Raw genomic sequence first — 21,622 nt, 5'->3', positions numbered from 1 at the left:
AATTACCATAATATAATATAGACCACTACTGGGAGGTCCCTTGCTAAACGGTGTACTTACTACCTTGAGTGACAGACGATTGTTGTGCCCACACACGAGGGACTGTAACCTATGGTACATTCTCATGTTTACTCGAGCATTCAAGGACAACTTTTGAACCAGTATTTTTGCTTAGGCCAGTCTTTTTTCCTCAACTTCACATACAGGTCCAGAGCTACAGCAAACTTCAGTGAAATTCATAAAATTGACAGAAACTCCCATCTTTTTAAGTCAAATTCTGTCCTTTCATCAGGACATTACATCTGAACCTGCTCATCCCATTTGACCTCAAGGTTACTTAATAAGACACATTAAGTCTTACATGCACTTAATCAGAAACTGACATTTAGTTTGGGTACATAAATGGGACGCTTCTAAGATGTCATACAGAAAAAGAGAGCAAATTTGCAAACTATGATTCAGTTCTTGTTACGATCCAAATTGCATACACATGTCACCAACTTTGTGGTCTCATAGTCATACATGTATTTCTCTTGTTGCTTGTGGGTATGTAAGAGACTGGCAGTGTTTCTGTCAAAATTTTCTAGTCTTTATACTCTGTAAAAAAAAAATTTGCTTCAAAATTTATCGATTTTCCAGTGTTTATAGACATTTCTTTCAAGAATCCCTCCCACAAGTTTGAAAAGCTCAGCAAAGACATCTGGCCTTCACACATACATAACTACTGTACCTAACTAATCCTGTAATAGCAAATACATTTTGTATCAGTTGATGATAGGGACCTATAATCACTATAAATACATGATTTTAGAACTTGATGACCAGCTATTTTAGACCATACACTCAAAAGTCCTACCAAAGTGAGACATGGTGTGACCACTTTGGCCTGAGATTCGCTTGCGAACTTTGCTTCCCGATGCTTACAGAAGAGCAGTCTGCTGACTTGGCTGTGTCTCAAAACAGCAAGAGTAGGTAACACAATACAGGCCCTGACTTTATACATCCTGTCTTCTGCCAGGGGGACACATGTTGACAAGATTTGGAACAACTTTCCTATCACAAGGGAGGGAACGAAAAAGTACATTTGTCTGTTCTTCCATAATAAGGAGAGAAAAAAACAAGGTTTCGATAGATGGGGAGGGGGGCAGTGTCTGAAAAAAATATTTCTAGACCGACTACAAAAGAAATGGAGATGTTCAACTGAGATGCCCTCTATTTCATTTGAAAGAACCTGGGTGCCTGTCCTCAGCGCTAGACATAACATACAAGTCTGCAATCTGCACTGAGTATCACTGAACACCTACGTGTTTGTAAGAGTCATGTAAGATCTCCTAGGAACAAACTTGGACTTCTATTGATCATGAATGAGAATTCCCCTTCCCAAGTATTCACAATGTGTTTAGTGAAAAGTTCTGCTGCAGTACTATAGAATGTCACTAGGGGGCTATAATCAACATTATCCTTAGTTTTGCTCACACCTGCGGCTTGCTCACATACCAAATATCATAAAGATACAAAGATCCATCAACAACTTGTCAAGTTATGATATCCACATACACACAGCACCAAAAAAAATAGTACTCTTTGCAAAAGTACTTGCACCAATTTTAGGTTTGACATCCAGGTAATAATAATTATTACCTGCATCCACTACATTTCAACTGTGACTAGTTGTGTATAATACACAAAAACATGGTTGAAAGATAGTGCTGGATGCTACCTGAAACGTATGACCATTTTCAAAATCAATCCTTGCGTAACTGTTATCTTGAGTAATCAGGCAGTTGGAAACTTGGCAAGTGCACACTGCTCTGTTAGTAAGGTGACAACGTCTCCGTTTAAGCTGCTTGGGCAGTGGCCAAGGACAGCCCAAGTTCCTGTATCACAAATAAACATGCTCTCCTCTGGCAACAACAATGCCAGCTCAGCGACTTTGGGCTCCTCTATCCACACAGAAAAGCAAACAACCTGCCACGAGGTCAAAGGCCACATCCCTGCTGGGTCAAAGGTAATCAGACCTCTTCTGGGGTGAACGACCTCTGATGGCAGTCAATCAATGCATGCAGCAACCAATGACAATGGATTATGATATCAATATGATATTACATGATATTGTATATAATCATATAATTTCTAGGTATAGTAGCCAGTAGTTTGGCATGAAAATTCAAGATAAGCAAGAATACAAAAAAAGCAATTGATTCAGCTAGAGAATCATACTGTAAAATAAGAAATATTTCTGGTTTCGTGTTTTTATTAAATATTTGCAGTTTTAGTACTTTCCCTGCACATAATAAAAATTTTGAAAAAACAGGCTGCCAACTTGCCATATTCTTCTGTGCATAAAATATAATATCTCTGCATTCTCCCATTTTTTTTACAAATTTAATACATTATCCCTTCATTTTTGCATGATAAATCTGCTACAAACATTGCAAGGAATATATTAAATGCATAAGATTATACCTGCATCACAATCAACAACCATCAAGAGAGGCAACAAACTACAAATATCTTTTCTTCACTAAACCCATTTCACAACCCAAGCACCACTTACAAACACATCTGCTGTACAGTGTTGGAGACCATGAAATCAGGATGTAACAGTCAATCATTCATCCTTGATACACCCTCCCTGGAGCAGCTCCTACAACAACTGTTGCTTTCATCCACTCCTCTAATCTCTGTATTAAACTCTCCTTCAAAACACACAACTTGAAACACACACACACACACACACACATACACATGGAAGCAGTGGGGATGTACTTCAGGACATACACATATGATGTAGATCAAACAGAGCAATAGGTACTGGTCATGAGCTTTAGGTACTGGTCATAAGCTTTGAAGATTTTCCATTCTGAATCTTAAGGTTAGTGCACCTTTTTTCGCATAACTGGAAAACTGACTTAGGTGCAACACACCAATTTTGTACAGAACAAGCTTGATACTTGATACTTTATTGGGATATCCAATAAGCTGCATCAGACAGGTCTGTAAGGTTTGAACCACTCATGAACACAGTATGAAATGGAGTGCCCCCCTCCCCGCTCTTTTTGACAAGTGTACCAGGTCTTTAATATGCTAGAGTATGGCTTTCGACACAGGACCTCCAACTTTATGTCCCATCCAAGAAGACATGCCTACCGAAGCATGGTACTCATTTTCACCTGAGTCAAGTGAGGAAATAAGTGCCTGCAAGCTATCCGAACCCAGAACTTTTAGATTCTAAGTTAATAACCCTAGCCACAAGACCACCTTCCCAAAAAATGCATTTTGTGCCCTGGAGTGGCCTCTACTGACACCACAACTACACCATTACAGATGAGGGAGCCCATCAAACTGACCTTTGAGTCCAATGGTCAATCAGAATGACCACTAGACAGACATGATTTAAGGTTGACCCAATTTTTTATGAAACAACTGGGCTGCCTCTTTTAGTCTTTATTTTGTGGCATTTCCGGACATCCTTCAATAAAAGATTGGAAGTATAAGTGTCAGTAGGGATCAGCGGTTGTAAATTTAGTTTCCTCTGAATGCTGTAAATTGATTTGAGTTTGGTGGGATTTAATTTCAGGGGGGCAGGAGGTCCCATTCACCACATAGTACCCCACATTCAGTCTTATTTTCATAGACCAGTTACTGACAACACATGCCGGAACTGCTTGCTTACTGAACTTCTGAGACGAATGCCGTAACAAAGGCTTACAATAAGGATGCATAAAAACTACAAAGCCTGCTACCAGAATACTTGTTTGTTTTTATTTCCCACCGTTTATGTAGAATGGTCTTTCTCCCAAGTTCGTGACACTGTGCAGATACTGTAGTCTACTGTGACAAGGTCAGGAAAAGGAAACAGCTACTAATACTGTGTAACTTGATATGTTCACGACGGTTTTATTCTCATGCTTACAAAATCTGAAAATGAAGTCCAAATTCAACCTCCATAATACATTCTTCTTCAACCTGAATGACTGGTATATAACGGTTTGTCCCTCTATAATGCAACCCCCTCTGTATCAATGGTTTGTCCCTAATGACCCTTCCATAGAATGCACTCCCTACTGCCACATAAAGCTAGACCTTCTTGGCACTGCACCTTACAAAACTTTCCTCCCTCCACCCAGGTCTAAAATGAGTACCTGACTTCAGCAGGGGTGGTAAAAGGCAGTGGAAGGAGAGAGATGGGTTTTATCTTCCAATTCCTAGCCCTAGACACAGTACATTAACAACCCACTGCCCCTACGACCTATGGAACCTTTCCCTACTGCCACTGCACCTACTGAGTGCAGACCTGACCTAGTAACACTTCCAAGATGTCTACCTGAGAACAAAGGGAACCCATCGAACCAGGACACTGCGGTTTGGGCCCAGAATGGGCTTGTTTACCCCGGGCTTGCAGGTTTAAAATCCCGTGAAGGCTTACAGCCAGAGAGCCAGCTGTGGAGAGAGGATGTGGCTGGGCTATTTCCTGGAAGGCAGAGTGTGGATCGTGAGAAAGCTCGGCCCACTCAACATTCTAAATGCTGCTTCTTGAGTACTTCGTTCCCTGTAATAGTTAATGCAATTATCCTTTTAAGCCAGGTAATTAAGACCAATTGTACACACCCAGGTAATTAAGACAAATTGTGCACACCCTTTGGTAATTACCCTAATTTACCTCCCCTACAAAATGTACACCATTGTTTAGATAGAGCCTCCTTTCGCTACAGAGCAGGCTTTTCTAGCGGAAAGCAAGAGGTATCAAAGCTGATAATTATAGCTTCAAGAAAATATGTCTTGGTGCTGTAGAACCATGCATACGCAAAGGGATTAAAAGAGAATTTCTAAGCAAAATTTTAATACAGGAAGCTGGAAAAATACTAGACGGACAGAATGACTTGGCACAAATTTATCCAGATATCATCACACCGTCTCCTCCCACTACAACCATTACTGGTTCATCCCTAACCAGTATGAATTTCCCTATCAATACCCAGGGGACCGTCCCCTAATCCTCAGGCTTTCACAGATAAGCAGCTATTTTGGTTCTACACCAGAGGTCTTAAATCCAATAAAAATGTCATCTCCTGCACAATACCGGCATGTATTACAGGATTGGAGCTGTTTGGAGAACATTGTCGGGTAGAAATTATCTTTTCTTTGCTGTTATTGTAAGGCTCAAAGGGGGCGGTTCACTGTAACACTGGTGCTTTGATCTTATAGCTGCTAATATTTTTATCTACTGTAAGATAACTATCTTGAGAGGAAATTACTACCAGGAGGGTCTTAACAGTCTTGAGGATCTGACAGGGACAAGGATTATGTAAGCAAAGGATTTGGTTTAAAACGTTTAAGAATTGACAATATGTCTTAGATTATGGCAAAATATTGTCAGATAGTGAGGTACACTTCATGTTAGGGCCCAGACCCGTATCTGTATAATTATCCAGCTTAGTACAGTGCACTAGTGTGATCTAATCTTTATTCACATAATTATGCTCAGCTAGCGTAAATGGTTACGTGTCATACTGTTGAAGTGAAACAAATCCATTTTGAAATTGAAGAAGGCTTTCACAGAATTAGTTCTTGTTCGAACTTATCCTTTTTAGTGATATTCCATCTCGAGAGGGTATAAAAGAATATGAAAGCTAGTCAAAGAGAATAGGTCATCGACATTGTAATTTGGAAACATAAAAGAGTCCAAATTTGACTGAGTCAAATCTTTACTGGTTCTAGATTTGCATCAAAGAACATGTCATAAAAATTCAATTTAATTTACTTCTTTGGTCCACTATACAGGCAGGGATGAGTCGCAACTTCCACAGTCCAATATGCAGTATTTCTTGCATATGTCATGCTCTTGGTCTAACTGATACTTTTTAGGGGAGGGGGGCAGTAGTGAGATAAATGATACCTGACAGGTTGGTCTGCATGCCTGATAAACACTGGGAGATGTGTGGAAATGATGAGAGGGTGTCGCCCAACCATATGGTTACCATTAGGGCAGTCTAGCAGGGCTAATACATGGGGAGGGTGAGGGGAAAACCAGGGGATCCTTGGATAGAAATCTTGCAGGGCCATCCAGGGGTCTATCTTTTCAAGCTCCCCCCACCTGGGTGCTCTGGATATTTTCTCAGAGAGGAGGCTGGAGGGATTGGGTACAGGGGTGCAAAGTGCAGGGGAACGGAGCCTTTGATGCAGCGGGGCGTGTATATACAAACCCAAGGTCACAAAGTGGGCCTCCTGTCAGACCAGCGAGCTGTGAAGTCTTAGCCAGACTTCCAAAGGATCTCCACTGTTTTCACAAACTAAAGTTAACTTCAGGAACCGGTGGGATACAACTAGGCCATGTGTGACTACTGGTTTTTACCTGTAGTTGGTTACAAAAATGAGAGAGTCGAAATCTTGGCTAGAGTTTGAAAACTTCAGTTTTAACAAACTCAGATAGTCCCAACAGATGTCTTCAATAGTTTCAGTGTGAGAAAATGCACTTTAAACATGATTTTTTACATTCTTGGTTAGAACAATCAAACTACACTTACAAACTCGTGTTAAAAGGCTAATTGCAAAGGTACAATGATTGCTTGTAAAGTAATGCCAACAAGGCGGACAAGTTCCAGCCAAGAGTTGATGTCAGACATATACATTGTTAAGTCTAACTCTAAAGGAAATCCCTGATGTCTAAAAATATCCTTCCGGCTTTATCTGTTCACCAACTCCTATGGAAAGATCCTAGGATTTTGTAGAAGACAGCCAAATTGACAGTTTTGCTCAGCCTAAAACAATCGTTCTCTTGCCAACCCCTGTCTGTGAAAACAGAGTTAATGAGCCGGCGAACTGTAGCATTAGGATAAATAAACGGCGCCTGGACAAGGGTTGAGTTGTCCTCTAAACACCACAGTATTACATACAAGCATACATTGATACAACGGGTCACACTGAAGCCACTCTACTAGATTAGATTATATATAGCTCTTGAAAGAGACATGTAAGCACTATCACTACATTTGTTTGAGTTTTAGCACAGGTTTTTAGATACAATTTAAGATTAACTGTATTTATAGTTCAAAGCAACACATCTGGCTATATAAATCAGGTACAGATACCAAGACAGAATTCTAGGTACAGGTGAAGGTAGTATTTCCATGGTATCCTACTGATAGCTGTAGTTGTAAGTTTGGAACTATAGTATACACGGCCATACACGGCGAAGCTGGTGTGTTACGCCGAAAGGCGGTTATACCGGCTATACAGATACAGATACAGACATTTAGACTACAACATGCGCATAACCAATAGGTTAAAGGTTATAGTTTAACTTCAGATGGAAGGTCACTGTGTCAGAGGTCATGGCCAGCACTGGCCAAATCTGGCAGTTAGAAAACATTCTCAAGAGAGAATTGGCCCAATAATTAGTACAATTTGATAACATTATTCTAACCCGGATTCCAGACTATTTCCAGGGCCTACAAAGGCCAGCTTTTCAAGGAAGGCCCCATGGGCTTTGGTAAAATTTCCTTGGGGGCAAGTAGGCCTTGGAGCCAAGGAGCTAGCCTATGTAAGCCCTGGGAAACAGTCTGGTATCTAGGCTAACATTATCCAAACTTTTCAGAATCTTTACCTGTATTTAATGTGTCTTAGATGTCTGGAGTTGTGTCTTCTGTTTTGTCTGGGCTAAATTGAAAAAGTCTGTTACTTGGAAGAAACCATTCTTTCTCCTTCACTCAAACATGGCCGGAAATTAAAGTTATAAAAAGCACAACGTTCCTATAATCTATACATCATTTTCATTTAGATATTTTCTCTTGAAACAATTTAATCCTTTGGAAAACACTTACATGTGAGCCTTTGATGACGGATCTAGAAAAGAATCTGGCAACTTGGCTCTGACCCTATACTTAAACCTTCCCTGTCTGAGTATGCAGTGCAAATTACTGGTTCCATTCCACAGGGTCCTTTTATCTGGGTGTTGTTATTGACAACTACTTAATGGTGTAATTATCTCTTTGTGGAAGACGATTTGCTTTGTTAGCGAAACAGTACAGAAATATCAAATAATATCAATGATCACTTATACCTTCTGAACTTCAAATACACATGTATTTGAAGATGATATCAATGTTATCATGAGAAGACATGTGCTTTTTTTTAATCCGAGAATAAAAAAATCAAATTGGCATGGTTTTATAACATAATTGAAAATTGCTGTGCTATAAAGACATATCCTTTACCTCTGCACTGATAAAGTCATTCACAAAAATAGCCATTGACACGAAAACATGATGAAGCCACTCTAGCTGTTTTATACTAGGTTGGACCAGCCTGGCATTTCCTCGAGTTGAAAGGCTATCTTTCCTGTGTTATGTCTGGTGGGATCGGCATGTCTGTTTCCAAAACAGATAGAATGCTGCGATCTCTGCCACCGTTTCACCACCAGCTGTTCTTCAGAAGAGGGGTCTTGCGGAAAGATGTCACCAGAGATTCTCCGGGAGGGGGACACCTCGAGTTTGATCCACCGGTCATCGATCAAGCGGGGAAAGACAGTCGTTGGGTTACCCTTACTCTTCTTGATAACGGGTTCTTCAACACTACAGTCTCAATCCAGCTCAGCTACCATCTAGTCATTTCTAGTGCTAACCGGCTTCATCTCAATCAGGATAGGGAGTGTTCTCACTAGGGCCAATCTACTGTATATCGCTTTATGTTCGAGGTAGCAAAAGTTCGCAGTCTGAGAAAAATGGACGTGTGGGAATGGGACTTTAGCCTCCAATATGCCTTTTTAAGCGGTTGTGTATAGATAGATATAGATTCAGTAAAAATAGTTGTGCTAACTGTGCTAACTCTACAGTGGCCAAACCCCACTGACGAATAATTCTCCCCATTTAGCTAAAATTTGACTATTTTTCAGCCTGTGTTGCTGGTCTGGTGGAGACTAGAGAAATCTGCTGACAGCCTCGCCACTTGTACCAACCACAAGAGGTTACCCAGAACACATTCAGCCACAAAAGACAGGCATTCCAGTCCCAGTGGGCGCTGCCCTCACACAAAGGAACCACTTTTCATCCTGGGAGGGGGACGGTGATGTCTCGCTACCCACCTGGGACAACAATCCCAGCATCCTCCCTGGCCGCCTGCCATTTATCCACCCAAACAGCCAATCAGATCCGCCCGCTAAGGAGGTTTCCCAACAGAAGTGGGGTGCCCCGGGCTACGGCAGGAATTTTAACCATCTTGTCCGCCCTATTATACAACAAACTGGCCGACCTGAGCTATGTAGATAATGAGGACCTACCGATACCCTCCCCTCCTTCAGAACCAACATTTAGAGTGTAAACCTGGGGAGACGGACCTCTCCCATCCGACAGGTCGTTGCCATGTGGTTTCCAAGGAGACTTAACTCAGGTTCAACAAGTGGGCATGCCCAGGAAGGTCCAGGCACCGCGCCTAGGTCCTGAACTTGTCAGTTCTGGGAGCCAGGCGGAATTTTGGTCGGCTGAGATGAGCATGTGGAGGGAAGAGCTCCAGTCAAAGTGATGGACAGAAGAAGGTTGAACTCTGCCCCTGGACTACAGGACAGGAGACCAATATCAGTTATAGGACAGGTCATCCCTGGTCATCTTTCTGTGGCCAGTATCACATGTGATTAATGTGGCTAATGGTCTTGTGGTTAGGCTAGTTAACACAGGAACTAGAGGTTCTGGGTTCGAATCCACATCAGGCCTGGATGCTGTGCCTCTCTACTGACCAGTGAAATTGGACTAGGGAGGTTCTCTTGAATGGGATGGAAGTCTAGGGCCTTGTTCTTTCTACACCTTGAACACGTATCAAAGATCCCACCACACTTACAATTTTACTGATAAGAGTTGGAGTCCTGAGCTGAGTAGATCAAACCTTACAGTCTGGTCTCAGGGTTGGCAAGTGTTTTCCTTGTCTTCATTATGAAGTCCTTAGGGGAAAACAATCTAATTACAAACAAGCGCTGTTGTTTTTGTTCACAGATAATAATTCCATATTGTTGATGTCCTTGTGTTTACCAACATTGATTAGTATTTTTTGTGTTAAATATCAAATTTACAAAGTACAGTAGAAGTCTTACACTGGATGGAAGCCGTTCACTTTACTGCTTCAATGACATTATCTTGGACAAAATAAGTTTTGCCATAGCAATTTAATTTTGTTTGTTCTTTCTCTTTTTTTCTCTTCATTCTCTTTTTCATGGTCTTTCTATCTGTTACAGTTTTCCATATATCAATGCATTAAACTGTTACAAATCATTGTTTGAAATATAAATAAACTGCCTGGTATGTTGACTTTCTGGTTTTGTGGTTTCTATTCTTATTTTGCCAGCTCTTTTATTTCTATTGAAAAATCCAACAACTACCGGTAACAAGTTAAATTGATATTGTCTACAAACCTCTTTTGACTACAAACCTCCCCACTGCATTCCCTTCAACTTGAAATTGAAGTTTCTGCAATAATTTCGCTCACATGAACAGACACCCAAGCTGAGCATACAAACACTAGCCCCTTTTGAATCTGTGTGTTCAGGTGTTGGTATTCTATCCCCCAGACATGCTAGGTAGCTGTACAACAAGGCCGATAATATTACCGAATCACTCCTACTAAAAACCCTACACTGCTAGAGACCTTCCATCTGGACTTCTAGCCTAAAAGCCATTGAAAATGTACATGAATACTGGCAGGATCAAATTACTTCTTCATCTAAGATTAGCCATTTGCAAAGCAGGTAGGAAGGGGCTAATCTCCAAGCAGATGTAAGAAGACAAAATCAAGACATTATCCTAGTTCCATGTTTGTTTTAAAGGCATACAATACGACTAAGGGGCAGCAAAACTGGAAATATTGTGGATAAGGCAATCTTTGTGATATTGATACATAGTGTTTCATATTAGCACATTTGAGTCAGTATTTCATACTTTTGGCATTTACAACTGCAGAAACAAGCCCCAAGATGAGTCCTTTATTTTCTGGGTGGTACCCTAAAAATCAGCCCAGGGCCCTTCCAGTAACCATTTTCCGTCAGAATTTTGGGAAATTTTTGCTGAATGAGGACCAATATACATTGGGATAGTGTCTGTGGTTTCAACTCTGTATGTAGATAAATGACTAGAATGTTGACTTTAAAAAATCGTGTTTCCAAGCCCTAAAAATTGCACTGCCTTAAAACACCTTCCTAACATGTCATATAGAAAAGCGTCCCGATATTTGTCTTCTAACATCTGCTTGGAGAGTAAGGAGAGCTGTTACTAGCCAAGGCCGCTGCATTCCAAACAAGATCGCTATGTCCAAAACACCACCTTAAAGTGTTTCGAAAACCCTCAAGATGGGTGCCATGACACTTCAAAGAAGGGGAAAGCACTTGTAAGTCCAACTGAAGATGCAAAATCAGTTGTACACCTGCCACAAGCATTTCCGGACAAGGCAGTGACTACAATCATGTTGTCTTGTTTACAATTTACCAACAAAATGTCCCGAAACGGTATACCTAAACCAGGAATAGACATTTTTATCTAAGAAGAAAAATAAATATAACAATGCTAAAAAGAACTTAGAAAGATGAGAAAAAATGAAACACCTCAGTGACCACAAGAATACTTTTCATCACTGAAAATCAAGACAATATAAAATTGTGTACCTTATTATATCTATGGAAGACATAATAGGTGTAGCTTTCAAATAATGACTTTTTATCAACTTGTATTTTGTCATTAGTCATTAACAGGGACTTTATTACATAAACATAAACAAATACACACCAATAAACAGCATTCTTCTGATAACATGGAAGGTAACAGGTTATATAAGCAACTGGTTTCCCATTATATAACTCTAGTACTAGGCTACAGGTGGTACCAGTATCAGCTTACTATCAAGTAATACAGGATTGTAATGGCAGAGAATGTTTGCTGTTACCATGGTAATAATCACCTTGGTAACAGTACATGCACATTTTGCTACTTGAGTTGTAGCACATAGCACTGTAACTAATATGACGAGGAAATGAAAATTTTCAAGTAATGTCAATGAAAAATTGAATTATGAAAAAGTTTGTGATGATAACCCTGCACTTGACAGTGCAGAGAGACTGCATAGTGAAAAAAATCATACTAAAATCTTTTAGTATCTTCATATCAAAATCATTTAAAAATATTTTTTATATTTTCATACAAAAATCATATTAGTAAAAAAATATCATACTAAATCTTTTTCGTATCTTCAGCCCAATGGCACAAATATGTATAATAAAGATCTTCATTCATTCATTCATTCCTCGCTATCTTGTATTCCCTATACATTATAGTATACTATGAAAACTTCTGGGCATATCCCCAATGTTCTGCTCCATTTGACTACATATATCGTGACCATTTAGGCGTCAAACCCCTGCAAATAAAAGCAGTGCTGAACAAAGGAAACGTAAATCCCCTGTAACTGTTTATGAAGTGTTTGTTGATTGTCAGAAGTGTGTGAAGTGGTCCATTGTCACCAGCAGGGGGGTAAAGACAAAGGGCCATGGTTGGAGGTGTTGACCTTGCAGTAACATGCAAAAACAGGAAAGGCACAGCACTGTTTTATGTAAACTTCCCCGTGCTGTCTGTCTTTGATACAGCCAAGCCGTTTCAATAGATTTTTAGGGCTCAACATACTTTGATTCTATTATGATATACCTCTATTCCACTGAGAGAGCAACCACTGAATGACCTACCCTTCCATTCGTAGTTGAAACAAATTTCAATGCTGTGTCTGTGATTTTGAACATTTAACAAGACAAAAATTGACTGGTCAAAAACTCGAGGTGAGAACAATCCATTGTCTCTGTAGCCGGTATAACCGCCCTTCTGCGTAACACACCAGCTTTACGCCGTGATTAAACCAAAGTTTTAATCTAAAACATATAACTACCAGAAAAGATGAACTTTCATAACATGGCTTGTACCTTTTTTAACTGACATAGGATTGAGAGAATTTAAGGCATGCGAAGCATTCTTATCCTACTGTTTTACCAAACTCTTTAGCTAATACAATGACCCACCAGCCACCTATGCTTCATACATTTTGTACAATGTTTATTACGTTTGTAACTAAACCATCTGGGCCCTGCCTCCTATACCGACCTTTCCAACACCACTCAAGAACTGAAAGGTTCTCACAATAAATACCACACAACCTGTGCTCTTATACTTCCCACTCTGACATTTAGGGATGCTTTGATCCAGCTTAAATCAGGTGAACAAGAAAAGCATGTCTCTGTGATAAGAAAATATTGTTAAATGTCAACTTCAAAGCATTAGCTTGTTGTCTAAACATGGCTGGAGGAAAGGATTATGCTTCTTCACAAAAAATAAGTGCTTTGTGAAGGATTGAGATGCCTGTAACAAATTCTATATTTCATATCAATTTAAGTGCTTTATACAACATTTAAGTACAGCATGTATAATGTAGCAGCCAAACAGCCAATTATAGATTATGATTTTACTTTTTATAAAAATTCCAGAAAAATTACTTTTCTCCCATTCAACCATGTCATGACTTTATCAATGACTTTAAAAATATGATATTGATAAACAAATATGTACAAATACTTTAATATTATGAGAAACAACAAGGACTTTCTTCAAGTCAATAATAAATGATCTGACAAAACGGAATGTAAACAAAAATAAGTGTGATGGAAGGGTGGATGAGACTACTAGCTGGGGAGGGGGAAGTTTTTTCTACAAACTTTGCAAAGCTTACATACAATATACTTTTAAACAAATAGATTCATAGTAGTAGCCAACACTTTATATGGTAATAGTGACCATCTATATCTCACAACCAGTACAAAAACTTTTTTTGTAAATATTTGAAGCTGTAGGGAAGAACATAAGTTAGCAAAAGAAAGGGAGGCTTTAATCACTTTATATTCATGGTAGCAAAATTTCACTGCCTGAAAAAAATGGACATGTTCGCAAAACTATATATTCGCGGTGGCGGCAGGTGCAGAAGAAAGAAAGTCGGCAAATTATTTGTTCATAGTAATGATAAATTCACGGCACAGAACTGACCACGAAAACCACACATACAAAAGTACTGCGAAAAAAATCATGATTCACAGTATGACGATGACACTGACCTTGTACTTGTTGCATGGAGCCATCCTCGGTAGCGATGGTGTACATCTGCCCTGGAGCCACGTGCAGATAGAAGACCTGGTGAGGCCCCTCAGCCGATCCATTCATACTAGGGTGCATCATGGGGCCATTCAGAGGTGGGCTGGCCTCCTTGGGCGTTGTGGCCATCATATAGAAGCCCCGGAAGTGTGGAAAAGCGGGCGGCGGCACCAGGAGAGTCTCCAGTCTTGAAATGTGTCGGTTCCCTTCTCAGGTCCTCAACTTAGATCTGAGAAAAGGTCATGAACAAATTGTCAGCATGAAAGTTCAGAACAGAGGCAAAGGGCGAGCTACCATCAAGCCCCAGCATCAGTGTGCAAGTACGTCTAACCCTCGGAACACGGGAACAACAGACGTTAGACCAGACAGAGAGAGAGGGAGAAAGACAGAGAGAAAGTTCATTCTGAGTTGGTTATTTACATAGTGAAAAATTAAACTGCTCTCCAACTCAAATAATATTTGATACCCCAAATGATTTATGATGTAAACTAACTATCTAAAATGGCAAAGGGGCTAGACGACTGGACAGAAAAGCAATCAGACATTCAGAGGAGCAAACCAGTGCTAGTACTAGTAGTAGTAGTACTAGTAGTAGGGAATACAAACAACAAGCATTTATGTATTACTACCAGTACTACTAGTATACTTGGGAGGCACAGGCACACCAAACACTGCCCTGACCCCTGCAACTACCTTGTACTTGCAGACTGTTCAAGGCTAAGCACTGAGATTACAGCTACCTTCAAGAACACACATCTCCCATTACACAGGATGTACACACACTTCCTTATACAACTTACTACAACACAAACAACCAATTGCTCTGGTAACACTATTGTTGGGCCACACCAATTATTCGCTTGATTCTCAGATGTTTTGAAGTAAAAATTCAGTGACAGAAGATGGAAAAAGAGTACAAATACAGTGAGAGAAAAACTGTACTGATTGAATTTTCACTCCCTGCATCCATTTTCATGTTGATTTTATGATTCAGCATTATTCTTTTTACAGACAACCTTCTCCTTGCTGAAAAACTCCATAAACAGTACCAAGTCACTGCCGAATGGCTACCATTGCACAGTAAAGGTTAAATCTGTGACAAACCACTTTTAAGTTTCACCACGAAGCCTGAAGATACTGCCAGTACTGGACTGAAGATCATGCAAAGTAAAAACAGTCTCACTGTGTATTATATCTTTAAATACAGTTTAATCCTATAACCTCTAAAAGCACAGTCAGCAAAATAATAAACAGCTTAGTCTGTCACCGTTATATACCAAAAGAGCTTACTGGAATATCATATTTTGATGAAAGTTTATATTTATATTCATCACTTATAACTTAGCAAAAGAAATGGCAATGAATTTGATGCATTGTTTACTTTCTAGGGGCTGACTGACAGTTACCATAAATATTGCATAACTCAAAAATTATCCAGACATTTCTATCAACAATCATGGAGGTATCAATGAAGAAACGCAAAAATGTATCTAACACACCAAGAAATACTGTAGTGCATATGATTATGAAACACCATACCAAACCATACTAAACCAACTTCTATCATAAATAAAGGAATATGACAAAAGTGCTGCTAATCAAATGATACGAGCTCCCATACTCACATGATCATCTAGTCTGAAAACAAGCAAACAGCACAGAACACGTGATAAAACCAGCGACCAAAGGTCAGCGTAAGGTAACTCATAACATCCTGACACTGAGAGACAAACTGGCTGGGGACCCCAGAGATTTGGTAAACACAACTCAGCTCACAGATTCTCCAAGCAGATGTAGGGTGTGGCTCCTTGTTTTACACATGCACAAGAAATTGTTACAGTAGCAACTGGATAAATTTTGAAAAGCAAAGTGCATCTCATAATTACCTACGTGTCTAATTCTAACCTTCATCAATGTGTAACTGTGTTTCACACATGCTTTTGAGATTTTAAAACTTTAAAGAAAGTTGTTCTAAACCCCTTTGAAAGCCTCATACCATATAAAAAGTGTATAGGGAGTTTTAAAAACTTTCTTTTGGGTTCTCTGCCTTTTTCTAGAGCCTAGCTGAAAGATGAATTGTAATCCCGGAAACAACAACATGGGTTTGGGAACTACGGATGTGACATCCTTCCACATGCAAATCTTCCCTTGAGGAATGAATCAGCTAACCACACCACTTAAACACAATAATTGTGCCTTGATAAGGCCATTCCAATTTATTTCCTTGGTTCTCAGGCATCTTTTTAAGTAAAGATCAAGCAAAAAGACATCATGACAACTAAGGAATAAGTAAGAGGAAAACTTGTATATATGACTGCATCAACTCCCTTAAACAAACTTTAGACTGAATCTTTGATTTTAGCATAATATGTTATAAATCTAAAAACAATCAACCTGGAAATTTCATTGGTATGGCTTAATAGCACCTTTACCTTCTCAATAGGTAATGCAAAGATTTAACCTGTCATCATACGATTCAATGAAGTTTTGCCATGCCAATATTACCCCCAGAAATACTTCCAGCATTGGAAATGGCACCAGCATCAATCAGAGCGTATTATTATGGAAAAACGATGATGATTCAAAGGTCAGGTTTCCGCTGAGGTTCTGTCCCCCTACTTTTGGAACAGCTGCCATTTTGGAACATACCAACTTCTCTCCTGACTGCGACAAGAAAAACCTTCCCCCCGACCTCCAGGAAACTCCAGGCCCCAACCCAGGAAGCTGTCCTAGCATCCTTATTTATGTCACCCAAACTTTAAACAAAAGTTCTGACGCCCGGCCAATTCTCTGTGTTAGCACCAGGGGCTACAATATCCCCTTTCACTGGGAAACTGGGTGAAATAACGTTTTAGCAACGCAGCTTTTCCCTCATAAAAACCCGGCGGTTCTACCCTTGTTATTGTGTCAGGTAGTAGCCGTAACAAATAATAGCATGACATGTCCTCTGATAGGTCCCATGCACGACTAGAGTGGGGCCAATTGCCAGGAAACAGAAGTCTGCCTAGATACAATTGCAACTTGTGGTCCTGAATAGAACAGGGTCACCCGACCTCTGACCCTACACCTGATTGGGGGATTGTACAAAACTTGCAGGTATGTCTGGTATCTCAGGCAATGCTACAGTTAGTACCCAGGGTTTCCCTCTTCAGTCTACTAAAGAGACGCAAGTCAGTCCTCCTAAGTTCTGCGCTCCCCTCCCTCTTTTAAATCTGACACGCCAGCTGACTTCTCCCTCCACGGTTCACTGAAAGAGACACAGGATTACTAGTGGCTACAAGGGTGAAAGCAAAGACAAAAGAGGGCGGTCAGACAAGAACATGATACTTCTGGGTGTAACATTAGTTTTCAAGTGGCCGGCCTTTCATTCATACTTCATGCCATGAAAGAAATACCTTCACATACACAGGCATGCCCTGGCCCATGTGTCAAACCAAACTATAGACAATGCACAACAACCCAACGTAAACATTTGCAGAGCAAATAAAACCAGACACACATAGTTTAGACCAACCAAGATATAAACTTTGAGTTGACAGAAATAATCTTAGAGAGACCACACAATAACTGACAATAATGTATTTCTTTCCAACAGTGACATATGACATGTGAAACTTGAGAGTTCCCTCTGGTATGGTCTGACTGTCTAAACAGTGTGGGGAAGGTATTTATCCACCAATTGAAAACAGCACTCATTTCCTGTCAATCAAAATTTTTTCACCAATGCTCCTGCAGGTCATCCGATAACCTTGTGCTTTGTCATTCTGTCAACGTCATCACTAAAGACTCCTTTTCTGATCACAGAAAAATGTATTTCATTTTCAAGAAATAAATGCATAGGATATCTAGAGGGCTTGTGCCGCATTGTAAAATGTGATTGGCAAGATTACTGAAATGCTGAGTGAAATATTTAGAACAATTGGGGACTTTGAAGTTACTGACAGTGTTTGCATTCTTTTATGTCAACAGGATTGTGAATAATGCAAAATCATAAATATTCACAGCAGGACAATGCAAATAGCAGCTAGGTTATATAAACAAGGTTTCTTTTATGAAAAGCTATTCGTTGCCAAACTTTCTACCTCAAGAACTTTCCTGAATATCTACATTGGTTACTGTAAGATTATGACAAGATATTTCATTTCGCCACCCTAAAAATTCCCAACTTCTTTAGATGCCTCAGTCCCTTTTCCCCAACAGTCTTGCAAATCAAATGCACATTTTCCCCTCTTTGAATTATTATCTCTTGATCTTTCCCTGAGAAAATGCCAAGAAAAAAAGCAACAAAAGTTGACGAGGGCCAATTCTTTTGTGACATATTTTCTATATTATCATGTAAAAGAAAAGGAGATCAATTCACACACTGTAAATTTTGTACAAAGGAAAACGATTGGCCTCTGGTGAAATTGTTTGACCACTGGAGCTGGTTACAATTAGGACGAATGTGCCAGAATTCATGTGGAGATCACAACAGCAGAAATCCCTGAGGTATAGAGTGTTAGGGGGCAACTCCAACTCCCTCCATTTTGGCTTTCAACAGTGGTGAACTACTTTAAACCAGTAGCAGCCCCTGCGACGAACAATAAGCCTTTCTTTTCCTAGTCTTGACGTACACTGTTGTGTGTCTGGGGCTTGGGACTGAACTTCGGTGTCGGCCATCATTCAGTTCAACGTAATTATCCACACATACCAATGCACCCCCCTGGGTACCCATTGGTTGCTCCCAGATAAATATCCTTACAAATATTCCCAAGTATATACAGAATGGTATAAACACTTTCACGCTCGAGAGAGCGCTAAACTCCTTTCATCAGAACAAAATCTGGCCGTCTTTCTACGTGGTGGATAGGAAATTACAGTCACACCAGGGTCAAGTATGCAGTGTAAATATACAGGGTAGACCGGGCGGCACAGCTCGGGATATAGCGGGAGGCATTGATCTGCCGAGGGCTGTCCCCTCCTTCTGACAACGTGTAGACAATCTAACGGTCCCCCTCGGCTAGCTTAGACTTCCCGAAACCCAAGGAAACCCCCAGCCCGTCGCCCCTTGAGTGTTTTCAGGAAACTTCCCCGGCCAGACAATGGGTCAAGTCTGACGGAGGCGACCCCAGACGTTACCCTACACCCCGCCCCAGCTGCCGGCCTGCCCCGAGCCGAGACCCGGGCAGGCCTGGGCGCAACCGGCGCCTCCCAGCCCTTCCCAACCAAGCCGCCAGCTAGACTTCAGCCAGGAGAATGTGGTCGGAACTCGGCCCGGGGCTTGGCGGGGAAGAGGCTCGGGGCGGGGACAGACATCTGGCGGACTCCTGGTGAAAATTCTTCAGCCGACTTCATCAGCATCAGTGCCACTCAACTTGAATCCTACCTGTTTTGTTTACCGCCGCCCAGAATGTGTCCCCCTCGCGCATCCAACGGACGTCCAGAATCGACAATCAAAGTGGAAATCAAGCACAAAACGAACACATAACAAACTCAGTAAAGCTTAGACCTCAAACGTGGCAAAAATGTGCTGAAGATCTGGGTTCCGTCTGGTGCCTACCTCCAGAGTTTTAAAAGCCGTCGCCATCTTGACTGCAGTAACTGCACATGCGCAGGAGATGAACCAATCGCAGCGCTCGGCCCGCCAAGTGTGAGACGTGACGAGTGACCATAGGTGATCTGGATCACCTCGAGATCTACCCTTAGAAAGCTCTAGAATTTCTCTTTTTCCGTCTTTCTCACAATTTCATCCCGCACCGCTTTACATTCTAACAGATGGGGAGGATTGGAGTGTGGAATTACCTGTGGAATTACTAGTACCCACGCCTGTTTTGATGGCCACGTTGAGTGATACGTGGAACTTCCACGCACGCAGTTTTTCTTCTGTGTCGTGATACCTGAGCTGCGAAGGTAGGACGTGCCTCCACTTTAACACCGAGCCTCTGCTGGCTTCACACGTGCCTGAGGAACATCCGTGTATATATAGCCTCAAGTCTCCACGCGTTGGTTGGCAGACACTACAAATGTACAAGGGCGCAGATGTCGAATAGGGTGGAATTTAAGCCCACTCACAACAGCCAACGCAACGTCAAGTGAGTTTTCGTCGATCGCCTTCTAGAAATTCTAGCCATCTTTATTTTGTACAAGTGCTTTCTTTCAAAACGGGCAAGCAGTCAAGATATTCATGTTTGCTGTAACTGTATGGGCGTCTATGGGCAGAACAATTCATCCATTAATTTCTCTTGCATCCTATTTGTTTTGTTTGTTTATATTTATGATAGTATATTCCTGTGCTCTTTTACCAGGATGGCACTATCTTGTAGTGACTGGGAACTGCTTGATTTTAATAGGCTTGTACTGTGTCTAAAATAAATTGAGAGATTCCCCAATAATTTCAGACCATGGGAACTGAAAAAAATGGATAATCCATTGGATAAATATGAGTCTTTGATTTAATGATAATGAATCCAGTAGTAATGTTGATAGTAACAACAACGATGATAATTTATAGCCTTTGTAGTACATTCATACCCTAAAGGAATAGGACAGGTTACTAGTACTTAGTATTTTTTTAAAGACAGTGACGCAAACCATATATACATACAGATACAGCATGTAGGTAATCTATTCAGATAGTAACAAAACTTAGTAAAGTAATATAATGTAATATAAAGTAATATAAAGTAATATGATAAAATACATGGCTTCTGCTCCTATATTACGAATACGATGTTTATATATGGCTTTGTTAGTACTCCAATTATGCAACCTGTATCGTCAATAAATAGCGGCCAATAGGCCAATTTGAGTACCCGTATTTTATGAATAAACAAAGGCTTAAACAAGTTCCTTATCACTTATTTGTATTTGTTGAAGATATATGATAGAATTGGTTCTTAATTTAGTTAGTAAACACGCGTACGCTTACGTATTGCGTATTATACATTTTTGTTTGTTCATACTGCACTGTTTGCTCTGACTCCACCCACGCGACAATTCGCCAAAATACTTCCGGCTATTCCAGGAATTCTCCGTTTCCCGGACCTATCTAGGAAACCAAGGTCTATATACAGCAAACTACCTCCCCACATTATATACATTTCGTGTTTGTGCCGGTTGAACTTTCAAAACATCTAATTTTGAGGTATTAACTGTGACTTGTGCGCTGTCTTTTACAAAGTTGTAAACGTCTTTTTAGGCCACGTCAATTCAATATCTTGGTTCCCAGATTTTTTTTGCAGAAAATCTGGGGTAGGCGAGCAAAAGAAGAGAGAAAAAGGCAAGCCCAAATGTTACCACAGAAACCACAAGATCAACATTATGAACATACTAGACTGGCCTATATGTCAAACAATGAATTTTCAACTTTAATACTAGTACATTGATGAATGAAATTTTACAAAACTTAGCTCGGAACATGACACTACAAGACTTTTTCTAATTAACTTGTTGCTGCCAAAACACGAGCATTTCAGAAAAAACCT

The 21,622-nt window shown here is 40.4% G+C and overlaps 1 protein-coding gene across 3 annotated transcripts in view; it reads right to left on the bottom strand.

Moving 5' to 3' along the window:
- Positions 1–20,681, bottom strand: part of LOC109477817 (fibronectin type-III domain-containing protein 3A-like) — a 63,141-nt gene extending 42,460 nt beyond the window's left edge. Inside the window, exons 1-2 of one of the 3 annotated variants that reach the window (XM_019779228.1) lie at positions 19,648–20,681; positions 14,123–14,388 (exon numbers count right to left, since the gene is read on the bottom strand). In XM_019779228.1, the coding sequence (XP_019634787.1) occupies positions 14,123–14,291 (169 nt within the window). In that variant the 5' untranslated portion in view covers positions 14,292–14,388; positions 19,648–20,681. Of the gene's footprint in view, positions 1–14,122; positions 14,389–19,524 lie in introns of all 3 variants that reach the window. The other 2 variants (XM_019779227.1, XM_019779229.1) reach the window with 2 other exon arrangements.
- Between the last annotated feature and the right edge of the window lie 941 nt (positions 20,682–21,622).

This window comes from Branchiostoma belcheri, unplaced genomic scaffold (genome assembly GCF_001625305.1).
Source record: "Branchiostoma belcheri isolate BF01 breed outbred unplaced genomic scaffold, Haploidv18h27 scaffold41, whole genome shotgun sequence".
NCBI lineage: Eukaryota > Metazoa > Chordata > Leptocardii > Amphioxiformes > Branchiostomatidae > Branchiostoma > Branchiostoma belcheri.
Note: the sequence above shows the minus strand (reverse complement) of the source record. Positions and strands in the feature narration are given on the sequence as shown.